We start from the raw sequence: 17638 nt of genomic DNA on the forward strand, positions 1-17638 counted from the left end.
CCAAATTGCCTCCTGGTCCATCAGGATGCTCTGTGCCCTCCCTGGGGGGTCTCCCAGGCGCGGGGAGCCCCCACTGCAGTTGCCCCAGAGGGATTAGTGGCTGCCTCGTCTGATGGGATGCAGGGCAGGGAGAGGGGCTGGGGCAGCTTGGCTGAGCAGATGTGAGCTTGCACGTTTAAAGCCTTCAGCTTAGTTGTACCTGGTTGCGTCCATGGAGTCTGCACTGAGGAAGCCTCCCCTGCCTGGGTCAGAGCTGGGGAAGCTCACATGAGACTGGTCACCTCGAGACACTTATGGGTAGACTCCTACACTGGGTGCTAAACTCACCCCGGGAAAACTCTGTCTTTCGAGGCCCTGTAAAGGAGACCATCTCAAGGGTGCTCTAGGCCTCTTGGGGAATACTTCTCGTTGGCGATGATGGGGAGTCCTAAGGTTTCTGACCCCCCCTGGATCGTTTAATACTTTGCAAAAGCTCTGGGAATTGCACAATGTGCAGTTTCAGGACCTGATCCCACCACATCCCCAGGCCTCCGGGGTCTCGCCACCACACGAGGAGTCACTCGCTTGCCTCCCCTCTTCAGGCCTGCTCTTCCCGATGCTGCGCTGTGGTGCTGCAGCCTCAGCCCTGCTCCTGACTTCCGTGCGCTGTTGAGTTTTATCAGCACGGAAAGATGTGAAGTTATGGAAAGAGCCTTAGCAACAGCCTGTGGCCTTCTAGCATGCTCACAGGTGACACGAATGTTCCCCCAGCGCCCTGTCCCCTCCTGCTCCCCTTTTCCTGACGGCGTGGAGATCTCAGCTCAGCGCTCCAGGGACACAGAGGGCAGCACCGGGCTTAGGTTGCTCCAGTGATTCACGCCTGTTACTCAAGACCTTTCGATCCATGAGGAGAAGGTCAGGGAGCCTCTTACATGCCAAAAAAGCCCGTAGACAAGCACAAACCTGAAAGGTTTTCTCGTGAAACCTGTTTCATCCCTGTTAGTGAGTCAGGGCACTGAAGGCTAAGTGGGGATGGAGCGTGTGCTTCGATGCACGATGCTGTTCTCCCGTGGCCTGCTAGATTGCTTGTCATCAGCCTTTCGAGCAATTTTCTTTCTGAGCATTTTTTGCATGTGGAGAAAGGAGGCAGGTAATAAACGCGGAGGAGGCGGCTGCATTACGCCGTAATGCCCTGGTGTGTTTGCTCCAGAAACGGCTGCGTTTTGGGACTGGCAAAATGAAGTTCATAGGTGCACAGCATTAGCCTTTGGGGATGCGCGAATGAAATGTGTTCTCCAAATGCACAGGACCTGCACAGATATTTTAGAGAGTGAGCACAAGGTGAGCCAATATGAACGCGTGTGGGTTCAGGAAGGCTATCGGTGGTGTTGCAAACTTGGTGTACAAGACTAGGAAACGCTGAAAGACATGCAAATATGTATCACTAGATATCCATCAGCAGATATCCATCGCTAAGGGTCTGCAGAGCTTATTAGCTAAGGTTGGAGGTACAACAGGATATTAAACAGACCAAATAAAAAATTGTAAATATCAAACTGTCTCATGAACAGGAGTGTTGGGCCTATGGAAAGACCCATGGAAGAAGCCCATAAGGGAATTCAGAGGGTTAAAAAGAGACCCTGACTGCACTAAGTGGTGAGTAATAAAAACGTCAGTCAGCAAGCTGAGATCTTTCAGTGTATGAAACTCTGCTTCATACTGGATGGAAATTTCCAGGTGTTCTGAACACAAGTGGATCCGAACACCAGAAAACTCATTATTACTTACCAAACCGCTTCCAGTTCCAAGGGAATCTCATTTTATCCCGGCATGGTCCTTCCAGATCATTAGCAAAGATGTTAACTCAGTTCGATCCTTAGCCCTGACTCTTTTTCTACCCTGATAAATGTGCAGTGCGGTGCATTTAGGACTAGTTTTTGCTTTTCAGTATGTTTTCAGTTCATACAAACCATATTTCAGGCCAGCGCATTTTCTTCTAATTTTTATTTCCTATGACAAAGAAGCAAACACGTTAGTCAAAACACAAATACGTGTTTATAAAGGCTGAACTCTCTTCATCCTCTGGCTGTGCCATTATTTAAAAGCATTTCTCTTCTCAACAAAAAAAAAAGAAAAAACAGGAAAAGAAGAAAACCTGGTGGGTCTGTGCCCATCACCCCAGGAGTCTGACTCTGAGCTCATGGTAACTTTATTCAGCCACTGGCTTCTGCAAAGTTTCTCAGTATTGACACTACTGCGCGGACAGAACCAAGCTCAAAGTATTTCATCATGACATTTTCTTAAATATTTGTTCTACTATTTTTATAGGCTGGTGATTGCCAGGATTATGCTCGTCTCCCCTTTTTGTTTTAGATCACCACTGCATTCCCTTTTCTCTGCCTCTCAGGATAGTGCTGTCCGAAGATTTTAAAAACTAGCCATCCAAGGATCAATATGTTTATTAACTATCATCTTAATGAAAGCTGAGAATGAATACCAGAGGATGACTGCGACCTGCCCAGACTGATTTATTAAATTTAAGATTTTCCAAGAACCTCTTCTTTCTCTTCATCAATAGCTACTTGCAGAGCATCTCCCTTCCCTTCTCTCTGCACTCTCTGAGGACAGCATTTTAAAGAGGACGCAGGGTATCGGCCTTTTGGGCTCGTCAATAGTTTCATTTCCCTCTTCACTCACTTCCCTGCTACATTTTCTGGTGTAAAAGCCCTTCTTACATCTTTTGATGAGGTCCAGCTAGTTTTGCCGCGTGGCTCACTGACCTCCTCCCTGCAATCCTTAACTGCCTCCAAGCGTTCCCGCTCGGTGACCTCCCTCTCCTCTGCAGCCGTGGACAGATGTTCGCCCCACAAACAGCTGTGCCAGCTAAAAATGTCACCACGCCCCGGCTATTCGTTGTTGTTCTCGCCTGGAAACGACGGCCTGCACAGCTCTGTCAATGGACGGTATCATGTGAGCGATCTCTAACCAAAATCAGCCGCGTCCACGTGAGGGATGCTGCTGCTTTGCACTAAGCTGGCGGATGTTGCTGGAGCTGCTGGTGGGTGGGGAGGAGCAGCCGGAGAGGGGAGCATGTCCAGTGGCACAGCTGGATCCCAGAGTGCACATCTGTCCATGACTCCCCATCCCTGAGGAACGTCTTGAGATTCAGCATTGGCCAGCTTTTACATTGGACAATCTTCTGGCCTCCAGCCACGAGTAGAGCCTTGCTTGGGATTTTCCAGGCTTCTCCCTCACTACTGGCTTTTACATGCTCTTCTTGCCATATCTTCAAGCAGTGATTTAAAAAAAAAAAAATCTTCCTTTTTTGCATTCAAGCCTTATGCAATCCTCTCCATGGTTTTGCTGAACTCCACTCAGGGCCTGCGTGTCCAAGATTTCCCAGCCATTCCCAGTCTGTAAGAAGCAGATTCAGGTGGGTCTTCTGAAGCATAGCTCATCGCAAGAGTCTGTGTGGCTCCTCTTGCACCGGGATGGGGAGCTGAGCTAGAGAGAAGTGGAGAGGAGGCAGAGAATGGGCTGGAAGATTATAAAATCTTAGTGTAGTCTCCAAACAGCCAGAGAGCAAGGTCCCGTGGTTTTTCGGAGGCTGGGGTGGTCCTTTGGCCTGACAGCGTGAGCTGTCTACTGCTGGTGCTGCAACGGGTGGTGCAGACTGGCCACGGGCTCCCTTTCGAACCGTCCTGTTATCCTCTGGCTCCAAAGAACTGGCAGCTCACCTCAGGTGACGCAACCGTAACGGACTGGGACAGCTCGGATTCTGCCTGCACTTGCCGTGCTGCCTCCAGACCCTGCTGCACGACCCAGAGGAACCGGCCCTTTCTCACAGCTTCGTCACCTTGGGCTGCCCGGAGCTCCGTGCCCCGACAGGAGACGCTTGGGAGGGCCGTTCCCTAAAATAGGAGGGGGGCTCCTGGCTTTGGGGCAGATGTTCCCTGCGTTGGCTTGGTTGCGGGGGATACACGTTGCACCTATATTTCTGTACTCACCACCCAGGTGGACGCTGCTGGAAGGGGGAAAGGAGGAGCCTTTCAAGTGCTGATGCGTTTTGGGGGTCCTCTCTTACGCATGCAGCCCACCCCCCTTGCAAGGAAAGCAGGGACACCGGGAAAGCCATCCCACTCTGCCTTCATACGCGCCGTCTGTGACTAAATCCGGAACCCGCAACGATTTAGGATCGGATTTCTGCCCTACGGGGGGGAACAATCAATAAATCACAGGCTCGACTGTCATCACTTCGCCGGGCAAACAAGACGGGTGATGTCAGTCTGCAAGCGTGCGGACAGCCTGCGTGTACTTTAGCTTTTAGGCTTTTCCGCTTTTCCCCGGCACGGGGCTGTGAATGGATTTCTCTGAGAGCAGCTCGTAAATTGGGTGCGATTTTGACAGCCTGTGCCCAAAGGATCCTGGTGCATGGCGAGAACACGCCGTTGCCCAACGCAAAGCCCTTGAAGGTCTTACTGCTTTATCTGCTCACCAGGTGGGCACGTAGGTACGGGAGACTGAGCAGCGAGGGAAGGTCACAGGCTGAGGGGATCGCGGGGCTGGTGGGGAGATGCCTGGCGTTGCGCTCTCCCGCCCCGGCCGCAGTTTTGCAAGGAAGAAAGGCAGGTCCTTCCCGGGAGGAGACGCCAGCCATCCCCCCCAGTCAGGATCTCACAGCCCGAACAAGCGAATCATTTCACATGGAAATACCCCCAAAGTCCTCATCAATTTGCCTGTCCTCACGTTTTTTCGCTCAAACTCAACCACAGCCTGGCTGCTCTATTCTCTTCCAAATCGCAGCAATTTGCCTTTTCTCTCCCAACTCCGTGATAACAATAGCTGGTCCTTAGAGGGCCTTTTCCCTGCATCACCCCATGCCGGGCAGCTCTGTTGTTCATGGTTTAAACAGAGGGAAACCGAGGCAGAGACAAGGCAAATGCTTTTTTCCCCCAAGCTGGAGAGAGCTCTTGGGACTTCTCCGAACTTTCGCCATCCCCCAGCATCCTGGAAAAAGCATGTGGAAAGCACAGGGAAAGAGAAAACGGAGTTATTTGGGAAGACCTTTCCAAAAAGAAGAGGTAAATCCTCATGCCGCCTCTGAAGGTATTTTCCCCGCTGCCACCGAGTTTATCCGGGAATCACAAATGAGGGCACGGAAAGGAGAATATTACTTAGCAGCGCTAAAACCCTGCCACGGGGCTATTAAGCCCTGGTTTTCTGAACCTGCGTCTCCTGAGTGTGATTTATCGGCACGTTCGTGGTTACTGTTTATTTGGAAGTCCTCGGTTAGCACCCAAACCTGGCCTGGAGGTGTTTTGCCCCTTCGCCAGGAGGTTTGCATCGGAGAGCCGGCCGTGCAGGGCACCATCCACTGCCGGCACGTACCGAACCATCCCAAGAGACTCAGATGAAACAGTTTTTGCCGTGTAAAAGCCCAGGGCCCAATGTACCCAGCCTGTATTCTCAAGGCTACGACAACGCTATTACTCGTACCGAAATCCGCGGTGAATTTTCCGTGGGCTCCCGCTCCGCAGAGTCAAGGCCTACAGATGGCACTAAGCCGAAATACGATTTACAGCGCTCTGAGCACAAGCCAAAGGTGGGTGGAAAACGCGCTTTAGTCACCGGTTTGGTATCACTTCTGTAGTCCTACCAGGATGGGAAAGCGTACCTGGCATTTTGTGGCTGGAAATACGGTCTCCGCAGTCATATACAGCGCTTCCAGCTGCACAGATGCTACTTATCTTTGTGTTCTCCTGGAACAAAACCTCGTTTTATTTTTCTCACTTCCAAAATAAACTTCCTTTCCTGCACTCCCACAGAGAATCGCCACCGGGAAGAAAAGCTGTGCAGAGTTTTCCATCCAGCAGATTGCCTCTCTGCTCTCTCTACCCTGAGAACCTGACAACAGAGCAAGGCTACTGTTTACAGAAAACCCAGGAACATTTAAAGCTGCCTCATTTCTAAATACATCCCATTCTGATTGAAAGAAGCTGAGCTAGCTGCATTGAAAGAGCTAATTAAAATGTAAACAGCGGCGCTTTTAATTGCTAGCGCTACAAATTGTCTTTATTTATTTTAAAAGTCGAGGTGCATAAGAATATGCGTTTAATTGCAAAAAGGAGGAGGAGGAGGCGAATTTTAAATGTGCTTCGGAGACGCCGCAGTCCAACTTTCTCGCTGGTTGCTCCCAGGATAAAATTCAGGGCGCTATTTTATCCTGCAAGCCCTTTGCTACAGCCACGCGATTTGATTTTTTTCCTCTTTTAACGCATTTGTTTGTTTGGCCTTTCTTACTTGTTTCACATCTTTCGCGAGTCTCACTCATGGAGGAGCCTGGAAATCAGTCCAGAGCTTCAGGATCAGTCATTACTGGATGCTTTTTTGCTCATGCTGGTAAATGGCTCGGTTGTGCATAATTAGTTAAAGATGTGAAGTGCCGACTAAGTGCTAAGTAATGTTACATAAGTGCAATGTATGGCAGACACACTGTGCCACAAAAAGCAGAAGCGTATTTTGCACTTAACTAGCACCTTTTACCCCAGGTTGGCAGAGCTCCTCGCTCACGCTGCCGGAGGCTTTCAGCACCCCGGCGAATTAGGATATTGCTTGCAGCTGGGAAAACTGAGGCACGGCGCGGGGAAGCGCCCTGTCCCCAGTCCCGCGGCGAGCCAGGAGCCGAACCGGCGGCTCGCATCGCCCTGCTGCCCGGCCACCCCTGCTCCGTCCCTCTTTCCGCAGCGTCCGTATGTCCCCCCCCTTCCTTCTTTCGGCAAGCGGACCAGGTGGGGACCTCGCGGCCTCTCCCTCCCTCTCCACGGCGGTTTCCCCGGCCCTTGGCTTCTTTTCGTAACTCTGCCCTCTTCGGATTTTTCAGCATCCTCTGGAAAATGTGATTTCACGCTGTATTTGTACGTTGAACAAAAATAATTCCAAACACCAAAAAACAAGCCGTGCCCTGCCTGGCGTTACGTAGCATTTGTGATAATTGGATTCTCAGAAAGCCAGGCACTTTCGGAGCTATAATGAGATTCAAACCCTAATTACTGTGTCCCTTTCCCAGGCATGCAGGGGAAGCGGGGAGGAAAATGACCGTAATCAGGTCTTCGGCATGCTGTAAGAGGCGGCCTCGATGGATCGCGTCTCGGCGCCTTAATGAGGGGGCATTCTTGCCACGCACAGTCGGAAGGCCGGTTTCTCTTGCCTCGTGGCCTACACTTCCATCCCTCGGGATTTTGACCACAGCCTGCGGCCACGTGCTTGTGGAAGATCTCATGGGAAGCCAGCAGAGAGAGCTCCTGGGCTTGATGCCCTGCAGGACAAGAGAGGGAGCCAAGGATGAGTTGGGGAGCGCCAACCCGCCTTTCCAGAAGGTCTTGAGGACCACCGATATTTTCCACGGGGTCCTTGGGCAGGCTACGGGGGACCCGCAGGAGCAGCATTGGCTTCCCGTGAGCCCCGTGCACGGCTGCTCCCTTCCTGCGCCGAGCAGATCCCAGGCAAGTCTTGCCCGTAAGGCTCGGATGACTCATTTGCTGGCTTTCTCACTTCCCCGCCTCCATCCCGGAGGATGCGTTGTTTTGCCGAGTCTTATCTGCGCTGAGGTTAGAGGAGGCAGATGAACGCAGGGGTTTCATGTCTGCGGAGCAACTGCTCCAACAGAGGGATGGAGGCATTAATAGACATGCTTAAGCTTTATCTGAGATCAGTCAAGATACTGCCTGGTCATCTGAGAGGACCTTCTAATTGCAATGTTTGGCCTGCGTGATGAAGTTCGGATCCAGGCCAAGAGAAAATAATTTTTAAAAAGAGGCTTTGTAAGACACGAGATCAAATTCTTCGTGAATGAGTTGATATATTGCCTTCACCGCGTTCCCACCATTTTGTAGACTGATAGAAAACCCTATCTGTCTAGCTGTCCTTCATAACCCCATGGCTTAACATTCATTACTCCACTATCTTTTAGATGCCCAGAGATTTATGTCGGGTCCTGCCTTTCCCCTTGCTTTATTTGGAAACAGAGTCAGAATTGCCAGGTAGAAATTCCCAAGATTGCTTTTCTTTCCATTTCCTAACCTCTTTCCCAAGGACCCTGCTATCTATCTCCCTGGTTTTCCATCGCTTAAAAAAGGTCACCGCTGCTGCTGCTTCTCCTCTCTCAGCAATCTGGAGTACGTGCTGTCCTTGCCTAAGATACAGAACGGTTTTCTTGGAATTACCATCTTTTTAGTCACTAGCTGGTTTCGCATTTGGTTGTGTGCTCTAGATGTCTACTCAGGGAGACGTGACAACCTCTCCTTGCTGGCAACCCAGGTCCAAGAGGTCAGGAGCTGTGGGTGGCCTGAGTCACTCACCACCGCTCTCTGGACACGAGACACCCCAAGCGTCAGCGCGGGCAGGTTTGGCACCTCCTGGTCTCCATCACCAACGTCATGCAGCCGTTTTCTCCGTTTGCCCACAGGGCTCGCGTCCGGGCTGGACATCGGCAATGCAGCTCGCTTCGGAGGAGGAACCTGCTCTTGGTGGCGGCGTCTGCAGCGACGGAGGCGGGAGCCGTTCTGCAGCGGTTGCCCCTGCGCTCGGCGCTTTGCTGCTGCCGCTGCTCCCCCGCCTTTCCTCTTGCCGTGCAAACCTGGCTTGACTCGTGCTTTCTTCTCCTCTTGCTTTGCCCTTTTCCATTTCCAGAATGAGTTATTTTTATCCTCAGAGCTTTGCATTCCCAGGGGGAGCCGCGCTGGCTGCCGCTGCCCTGCGCCGGTGGAGGCAGGGCTGCTCTGCCTCCTGGGACGGGTTTGAGGGCTCCTGGACATGCAGGGGCAGCAGGCATTGCACAGTCCGAGGACATAGGAGACAGGAACAACGAGCAACGCCGGAGCTTTGGGCCTGGAGCGTAGGGGAGGATTTGGTGAGGTCGCAGCACGCCCTTGGGATCCTGCCAGCTTTACACGGAGCCGGTGCGACTCCCCACCTTTGGCAACACCAGGTTCTCCGCAAAGGGCAGAAATAGGGACCTTGGGGAAGGTGACGGGGAGCCGGAGGGCTCCGCGGGCTCAGCCTCACCTTGCAGAAGGGCACAGCCAGCCTTAGGCAGCGGCAGGGCAAATCCCGGGAGCAAAGTGCCTGCGCAAAGGCTCTTACCCTGAGGCTTATGTAAAGCAAACACCTTCTCTTCCCAGGGCGATCAAGGACCTTGAATTTCTTGCGTGTGCCTCGGGACAGGAGCAAACACATCAGCAGGTAACGTGGGATGGCGTCTGTGGGAAGCGAAGGCCCTTGTTAGGCATCCGGATGGGAGAAGGATTAGCTGTCTTTCGGGGCGCTTGGTTTACACCCCGGACTGGGACACACTGGGGTCTCCTTGGCTTGTGGCAATGCAGCATGCCCACGGAGCAGGCAAGACTCCCTGCTCTGCTCTGACCTCGGATGTTGCCTTGTGTCCCAGCCTAAACCAGCAAGGGAAAACCCTGCAGGGTCAGGGTCCTGCAACGGGCTTGGCAAGAGCCAGGGCGGCATCCGTGCTGGATGGAGTTGGGATGCTTGTTTTGGGAAAGGAAACTCGCCTTTTTCCAGTGCATGCTGGGTTGATGCTCTCTGGACTGGGCTTTTTCCAGGTGATGCTGGAGACCTTTCCAAATATAAATACTGAGTGCTTATGGCTCCAGGCACTGGTGGGGCTGGATTCATCTTAAGAGACATCAGCACCCTGGCCTTGATGGAAGAGCCAAAAGTCCAGAGGAGACAGGGTACAGGCGCGAATGGCTAGAGAGCGTCTTGTTGGGCTTTCGCTTGACTCCTCGTAAGACCCTTGGGCCAAGAGCTCATTGCTGCTCGCCAGCAGCTCGATGGTGGGACCAGCTTCTCGGGCAGCTCTGGGACCTGCAGCCGAGAGCAGCCCGGTGCCAGGTCACGGCACAGCCGTGGTGTGCGGGAGCGGGTCAGGAAAGTGGCGCGGGTGGCACTCGCGCAGCCTGCAGACCTCGAGATCCAGCGGCCAAGACCACACGGATAACTGTCCGTAAGCACGAGCCTCCAGCAATCCCAGTGCCTTTGCCTCGCTGCTCTTTCCAGGAAGCAGATTGCAAAATCACGCAGCCGCGGAGATCAGCAGCGTCTGAACCGGCTCAGGCAGCCGTCCATGCCCATCTGTGGTTCCCGGGAAACAGCCTTCCTACGGAGCGGGAGAAGCCGAGCGTGGGGAGAAGTGAAGCCTCCTACCGGACACGCGACTCTCCTGCCTCCAGGGGGAACAGAAATGTTTTTCTGTAATGGACTGCAAACTCCTGGACCCGCGGGAAAAAGCGGCCGTCCCGGAATTTCAGCCGCTGGGTTGGGCTTCGGGGACCCGGCAGACCTTGTGCTCTAGCAGCATCCGCAGCCCCCTCTCCATCTCCTCATACAACCCCCCCAAACCACCCTTCCTACCCTGGAAGAAACCTCCTTGCCCCGGCGGCAGCTCCTGTTGCAGAGGACCGGCCATGATGTCCTGGCCCCATAGCATTGGGGCAGCCCCTGGGGTGAAATATCGGAGACTCGCTGCCTACGTGACTTCAGACCCCCTGAGCGTCCTGCCCTGAGAGAAGATGCTCCTTCACATGGGGAAATAATATTATTTTTCCCTTTGCCCTCGGGAAAACGCGGCCCTCTTCACGGGCGCAGTGGGCTCCACTTATCTTCCACTTGAGCCTGAGAGCTGAAGAGGGTCTCAAGTGGAGCATCTAGCCATGGATCGGAGGCCTTCTCGATAAATAGGTATATCCTGCCCCCAGCCCTGCCCTTCCCAGCGCCGCTGCCAGTATTTCCATCTACTTAATACAGAAACAGAAATAGCCAAAACAGGAAGCGATTTTCTAGAACATAAAACAAGCTTGCTGCGACGTCGGAGACGGAGACGATGCTGTCCCCAGGGGAGCGCTGGGACGGGGCCGCGGGCTTGGCACGCTTCCGCTCCCCGGGAATGCCGGGCGGCACCGCAGCCTTGCGTTCCTGATGATGAGAGGATGCTCTCCTTCCTCCAGCGGCCAGACATCCCTTATGGACGGCTTGGCAGAGATGGGGAAATGCAAGTGGTAGAGGCGTCATTCCCAGACTCCCAGTGTTTTTTCTCCTCCCTGCTCCGCGGCGATCCGGAGCAAGACAGTCTGCAGCCGGCCAACCACCGCCGGGGAAGAAGGAAAACGGCCGGCATCATCTCCCCGTGGCCTGCGGCAGGACGCTCAGCTGGCAAGGGGGAGAGCCCAGCAACCCGGCTGGAAAAGTCATCTTCCGCACAGAGCAAAGCGGGAGACTGTCTCCCAGACAGGAAACGAAACGGCGTGAGAAATCTCAGTTCGTTTGGAAAAGAGGCACAGGGAAAAACGCGCTCTCTTCGCACGGCCGGGGTGCCGCCCGGCGCGAGCTCGCGAGCCGCATCCGCGGAGGTGGAAGAGCGGGTCGCAGCAGCGCTCCCCGCAGCGCCCCGGGACGGCGCTGACAGTTGACTCATTTTCCGATATGACAAGAAGAGGTTAAAAGCATTTGTTTGCGAACCCGGAGCGTAATTAGCAGTGAGTCACAAGAAGGGTTGTTCCAGCGATGGTGAAAACAAGCTGGCGCTGAACAAATTTGCTGGTCATTTGAAAGCATCGAGAGCGTAAGCCCAAGATTTTTTTCTTAATTGCACCACTCGCTCTAAATTAAGCGGACAGGAGCACAAGAGAGCTAACGCACCGCTCTGAAAGGCAGACTATTAACCCAAGCGTCTCTCAGATGTTTAAGGATACACGACCGAAATCTCATCAGTTACAATCAGTGGACATGAGAAGGCTACAGAGGTCATCCATAACATAATTTGCAGAATAATAAAAAATAAAAGACGTGAAACTTCTTCTAGGTCAAGACTACTTGGCTGCCCGGGGAGGGTTGGATGGGTCTCCACGTCCCGGTTCCTGCTGTGCTGCGCGCATGCAATAAATGCAACGCGAGCAAACTTTCCCTGATGCACTTCCGTGGTTCGGAGTTGGCTGCTGTTTAATATTTATTTCACGATGACGGACATAGGCCCTTTCGGTGCAGTGCTAGGCGTGTTCCCTGCCCTCGTCTTCGTTCTCAGCTTGCTTTTGCCAAAGCCCATCCGGTTATTCTCACAGCTCCGCTCTTGGATCGTAAACAGCTCTCCGCTCCCCTTGGCATCCTCTTCTTCTAAACACTTAACACAAGTCCTCTGCTGTCAGCAGAGCAGTCAACGGGAACAATGAACTTAGGGGAGACCGTGACATTCCCGCTTTAAAAACAAGATTGAGCCCTTCATTCCCCACTGTGCTGCTGACAGCAACACTACTTAGCGCTCCTATCCTATGAAGCATTACCCAAACATTAGCTAATTATCGTGCCTGACTCCTTACAAAGTAGGCAATTAAGTAGCTAGCTCCATTCTCCAGATGGGGAAGCCCAAGCACGGAGAGAGGTTAATAGGGGAGAGGCCAAGCTCAGGTCTACGGCAGCGCCTGGGCTGTCCAAGGGAGCAATGCTGAGCTAGGGTTACCTGGCTTCAGCTGGCTTCCCCGCAGCCGAGCGTCTTCCAGAGTTGGCCAAAGAAGATCAGGAGATCTCGGGAGGGAGATTTGTCCTCGCCCGAGACGTGTCCCATGGACCCGTGGGCTGCGTCATTCCCGAGGGACAGCACGCAAGGAGTCTACCTTCCATACGGCCCGGCAAGGCGGTGGCACCGTGGACAACCTGAGCAGAGGGCTGAGTATTTCCCAAACTGTAGAGAGCAACGCTGCCAGGATTTGCGTTGAAGAACTCCTGGATCCGGGGAAATATTCTTCTGACGTCGTTTTTGCTGACCTTGACGGACACTTTGGAGCGCCCATGGCCAGAGCCCCGCGACTCCGACGGCCTGTGCACCAGGCTGCAACCTCCTCCTTCCTCCCTCCGATCCGGGGATCTACGCTCCAGCCAAACCACAGATTCGGGCTACCTTTGGAGAGAGACAAATGCGGAAACGAACTAATTTTAACGCACAAAGGTGGTGTATAATAGAAAGGTCTTTAAAATAAAGCGGCAGAAGGAGTCCAAACCCAGCAATAAGAGCTCCAGCCACCGTGACTAAGTACTCCATAAAACGTGTAATTAAGGCGCTATAGCAACTATTGAATTCCGAGGCACATTTTGCATCCGAAACGCAGGACGGAGCATCCTCTCGGGGCGCTTCAGAGGAATAATGACAACGCGCCCGCTCCTCGCGGGAGAACAGGGAAAAGCGGCGCGGCGCTGAGCTGCCGCGCGCGCGAACCACCTGCCAGCAGAAGGGACCAGCAAATATTTTTAGCCCGCGATACAGCCGGGAATATCTCGCCGGCTTCCCGGGAGCGCTCCGCTTGTGCCGCTCCCATCTCTGGAGCTTTTCCTGCCCTGGGGCACCCCGTTTCGGTGCGGATAGGGGCGGACGCTGTAAGAGGGGAGGAAGGGGACTCAGGCGGGTATTTAAGCGCATTGCCGAGGAGCAGATGCTCGGAGCAGGGCCCGGATAAGGAGTGTTTTATCGTTTTGGAGGAAGTATTGCTTTACACTGCTGCAAGGTACAGGCGACCCCTTCTCCAAACGGGTGAGGGCAAGGGAGAAAGGAAATAACCTGTCTCTGAGGCTTGTCCTCGCCTCTTCCCAGCGTGGAAATACGTCAAGGTCTCACAGAAAATGGGTCTCTCAATCACTTTTGCAACTTTTTTTCGGTGGTGTCACCAAAATGAGAAACAAAGTCATTAGTGAGGTCGGTCCGGGGAGTTTTTTGGAATTGCCCCTGGTCCTGCTCTGGCTTCGCTCACGGATTAGAGGTATTTTTCTTTGAAGCCGCTGTGCAAGGCGACACGTTTGGCTCTAGAAGATGCTTCCCAGGTGCTGCCCACGGCAGGCAGGAGGGTTTATCCCCCCTGCCAGGACTCGCAGCCCCCCAGGACCGGGTTAAAACGACGCCCCGGGGTTGCAGAGGGCCCCCAAATGTTACAGCTCTGCCTAATGTCCTTGTCTCCGTCCCACTCTGGAACGCAACCAGGGACTAGGAGAGCGGGGCCGAGCAGCGGTGGTTCCCGAGTCCCTCCTACGCCGCCGCCGCGATGGAGCGCCGGCAGCCGCCCAGGGCGGGACGCGGCGAGCTCGGCGGGACAGACCGAGCCCAAAAACCCGGAGGATGGGTCTGGCAGCGCGGTTCGGGGCCGCTTCGCTCCCCCCCGCCACCATCCCGCGCTGCGGAGGAGCAAAGGTTTTCCGGAGCTGCGGAAAATCTCACCGGCGTTCGGTCCCCGTCGTCAAAAACGTGCCGAAAATAAGGCGGCTCAGGGAGCGCGTTGCTGCGTCCTGCGCCGCCGGGTCTCGCCGGGAGCGGCGACGGGATCGCGGGCAAAGCGGCTCCCGTCGAGCCGCGAGGTCATCGCCTGCCCTTCGCTCCTAAATCCTCAAATTTCACGCGCAGGCTGGATTTTGGCATCACCGGGAGCTCCTCTCGCCTCCCAGTTACGCCGTAGCCTCTCCTGTTCTGGGGCGGGTAATATGTTATTAGCGAGATCCTTAGCAAACTGTTACTCCTGCGGTGGCTGGAGGGGGGGGGGGAAAAAGAAGGAAAAAAGGAAAGCCCTCCGGCAGAAGTTTGGGATGAGCGAAACCTTAAATGCCAGGGGAGGGCTGCAAACCCGCAACCCCGTCCCCGGAATGACCGCGGCGGTTCGCGCAGGGCTCCGGGGACGAAGCGCTCGCCGCCGCTTCGCAAAGACGCGGCCGCCGTTCGGCCGCCGAGCGAGTTTTTCCTCCGCCGCCGGGTTTCGTTGCGGCGCGCCAACTCCCTCTCCTAAAATAAAGGGGGTGGGGAAAAAAAAGAAAGGAAAAAAAACAAAAAAACCCCTTGTGTTAATTTAATCTAGTCAGGCGTCTCTCTGTCCTGCCTGATAACAACTCTCCAATCTGTCATTTCCAAGCCGCATCTGTCTGTTGGCTTTTTTCTCTCGTTCCCCGGCCTCGAAATATCGCCTCGCCGTTCCCGAGCGGCCCGGGGGCGTCGCGGCGACGTCCCAAACCTTCCCCGTCCCCGTTAACCTTGCCGTCAGGTGAAACCGTCTCCCTTCTAGAGGTCCCTTAAAAAAAAACAATAAATAAATGAAATAATTGAGGGAAAAAAAAAAAAGCCAGAAAAAGACTCTAACCACCGCTCCTGCAGACGCCTGTCTAAAAATACCCGCGCCACCAGCCGGGGCGGCTCGGCGAGTCGTTAAAGAAGAGGACGCAGGAGGCGTGGGAAACGGGCGGCGTTTCTTCCCGCGGCCGGGCCACCTCTCCGCGCCGACGGACAGACGGACGGACGGATGGACGAGCCGTGGCAACGCCTGGGGGAAAAGGATAAAAAAAACAACAAGGGAAAAAAAAACCCTTCCGACTAATTCTAGTTTCCAGTCGCCGGCGTATGGGACGACCGGCGAAACGCGCGACTCCGTTAAATCCACATGGCGATCCATCGGGCGGAAAGAGCCGCCCCGCCAATGCGCAGCTCCGGCGGAAAAAAGGGACGGCGAAAACACGGAGGGAGGCAGATTTGCCGCCGGTTTGCTCCGCGCAGCCGTTCGGGAGGCGCCGAGGTCGTTCGTGTCGTCGGACGCGCGAGCAAGGCGTCTTTAATCAACTTTATAGTTTAATTCTGCTTATTCTTTACTTTTTATCTGTTTATTTTTGTTTACATTTAATTGCTTTAATCCGTCTTTGGGAAAAAAAACCCCAAACAGCGTTTTCACACGGCATAATAAGCGTCCAGACTGAAGTATAAAAACACGCGGTCAAATACGTAGCTAATAAAACCGAGCGGGGCAGAACGCCGGCGGCGGCGGCGGCTTCCGACACGCATCGGCTCGAGAGCCCGCGCGCCCCGAAATCCCACTCCGGTTTCGCCCGACCCCCCTTTTCCCCGCGGCGCACCAGCGGCTTCGGTCTGATGGGCCGGGCTGTAATTTTAAGTTATTCCGGGATGGAAAAGACGACTTCACGTCCTAATTAAGTCCGTGTCGCGGCGCTTCGCCCGGGGGATGAAAACAAGACGAGGGGCGAGCGGCGAGGGAGGGGTTCATCCCCTTCCAAGAAAACCCGCGGCGGCGGCCGGGGCAAAAGCGCCGCGTCGGCCCGGCGCGAAGGACGGAAGGACAAGAAACTTCTTCCCCAGGGAGAGACGAGCCTCAAGGCGGGGAGGAAGCCGGAAATTGCCGTGAAAATCGCCCAAACGCCCACTGGTGACCCATGGCGCCTGCTCTGCCCCACGGCGTGGCCACCATGGGGACCGCATGGACCACAGCACCCACTGGTGACGCACGGCGCCTGCTCTGCCCCACGGCGTGGCCACCATGGGGACCGCATGGACCATAGCACCCACTGGTGACCCATGGCTCCTGCTCTGCCCCACGGTGTGGCCACCATGGGGACCGCATGGACCACAGCACCCACTGGTGACCCACAGCACCCGCTGTGCCCCACGGCGTGGCCACCATGGGGACCCCATGGACCACAGCACCCACTGGTGACCCACACCCCCCACTGTACCCCATGAAGTGGTCCCCATGGGGACCGCATGGCACCCGCTGTGCCCCACAGCATGGCTCCTGTTGGGATCCCATGGCCCATGCACCCACTGGTGACCCACGGCCCCTGCTCTGCCCCACGGCGTGGCCACCATGGTGATCCCATGGCCCACGCACCCCACTGGTGACCCACAGCCCCCGCTCTGCCCCACGGTATGGCCACCATGATGACCCCACGGCCCACGCACCCACCAGTGACCAATGCCCCCTGCTGTGCCCCATGGGGTACCCCACAGCCCACACACCCCACTGGTGCCCCACGGCCCCGCTGTGCCCCACGGCCCCCGCACCGCACCGGTGCCTCACGCTCCCCGCTGCGCCCCATGGCGCGGCCCCTGCGTGCACCCCACGGCCCCCGCACCCCACTGGCGACCCACGCCCCCGCACTGCGCCCCACAGTGCGGCCCCACAGGCGCCCCAGGGCCCCCGAACCCCGCTCATGACCCACAGCCCTTGCGGCCCCCGCCGGACCCCACGGTGCGGCCCCCAGGGGGGCCCCGCGACCACCCCCCCCCCCCCGCGGGGCGCGCGGCCCCTTTAAGAGCGCCGGCCCCGCCCCCGCGCTCGCGGTCGCTGCCGGGCGCCGCGGCGGCCGCTGCTGACAACAAGATGGCGGCGGCAGGGCCGGCGGGCCCCGAGAGCCGTGTGCTGGGCTACACCCTGCACCGCTGGAGCAGCTTCTCCTCCACCTACCTGCCCGAGTGAGTGCCGGCGCCCGCCCGCCCGCACCGCGCCCCAACCGCGCCGCCGCCCGCGCCCGCCACCGCCCGGGGAGGGCGGCGCTGCGCGAGCGGCCGGGGGGCGGCGGGGCCGAGGCCGGGCCAGGCCGGGCCGGGGCCGCCAGGGCTCCTCGCCGGGGGGAGGAAGGGCAGCGAGTGGGGGAGGGGCGGGTCACGGGCTGTGGGGGGCAGCGAGTGGGGGAGGGGCGGATCACGGGGTCGGGACAGCGAGTGGGGGAGGGGCCGGTCATGGGCTGTGGGGGTCAGCGGGTGGGGGAGGGGCGGGCCACGGGGCCGGGGGGAGAGCGTGTGGGGGAGGGGTGGGTCACGGGGTCGGGGCAGTGAGTGGGG

General features: G+C 56.1%; 1 protein-coding gene and 1 long non-coding RNA gene across 2 annotated transcripts in view; one reads left to right on the forward strand and one right to left on the reverse strand.

Annotated features, from left to right (window-relative positions):
- Positions 1-6041: 6041 nt before the first annotated feature.
- On the reverse strand, positions 6042-9675 carry LOC136991171 (uncharacterized). Its single transcript, XR_010883221.1, has 3 exons — positions 9543-9675; positions 9121-9236; positions 6042-8865 (listed from the first exon to the last, which is right to left on the reverse strand). It is a non-coding gene; the product is annotated as an uncharacterized lncRNA (long non-coding RNA).
- A 7464-nt stretch (positions 9676-17139) lies between these two features.
- MKLN1 (muskelin 1) overlaps positions 17140-17638 on the forward strand; it is a 100729-nt gene continuing 100230 nt past the window's right edge. Inside the window, exon 1 of the mRNA XM_067317516.1 lies at positions 17140-17269. Within this exon, the coding sequence (XP_067173617.1) occupies positions 17178-17269 (92 nt within the window). The 5' untranslated portion in view covers positions 17140-17177. The remainder of the gene's footprint in view (positions 17270-17638) is intronic.

The sequence above is a fragment of the Apteryx mantelli genome, chromosome 1 (assembly GCF_036417845.1).
Source record: "Apteryx mantelli isolate bAptMan1 chromosome 1, bAptMan1.hap1, whole genome shotgun sequence".
Classification (NCBI taxonomy): Eukaryota; Metazoa; Chordata; class Aves; order Apterygiformes; family Apterygidae; genus Apteryx; species Apteryx mantelli.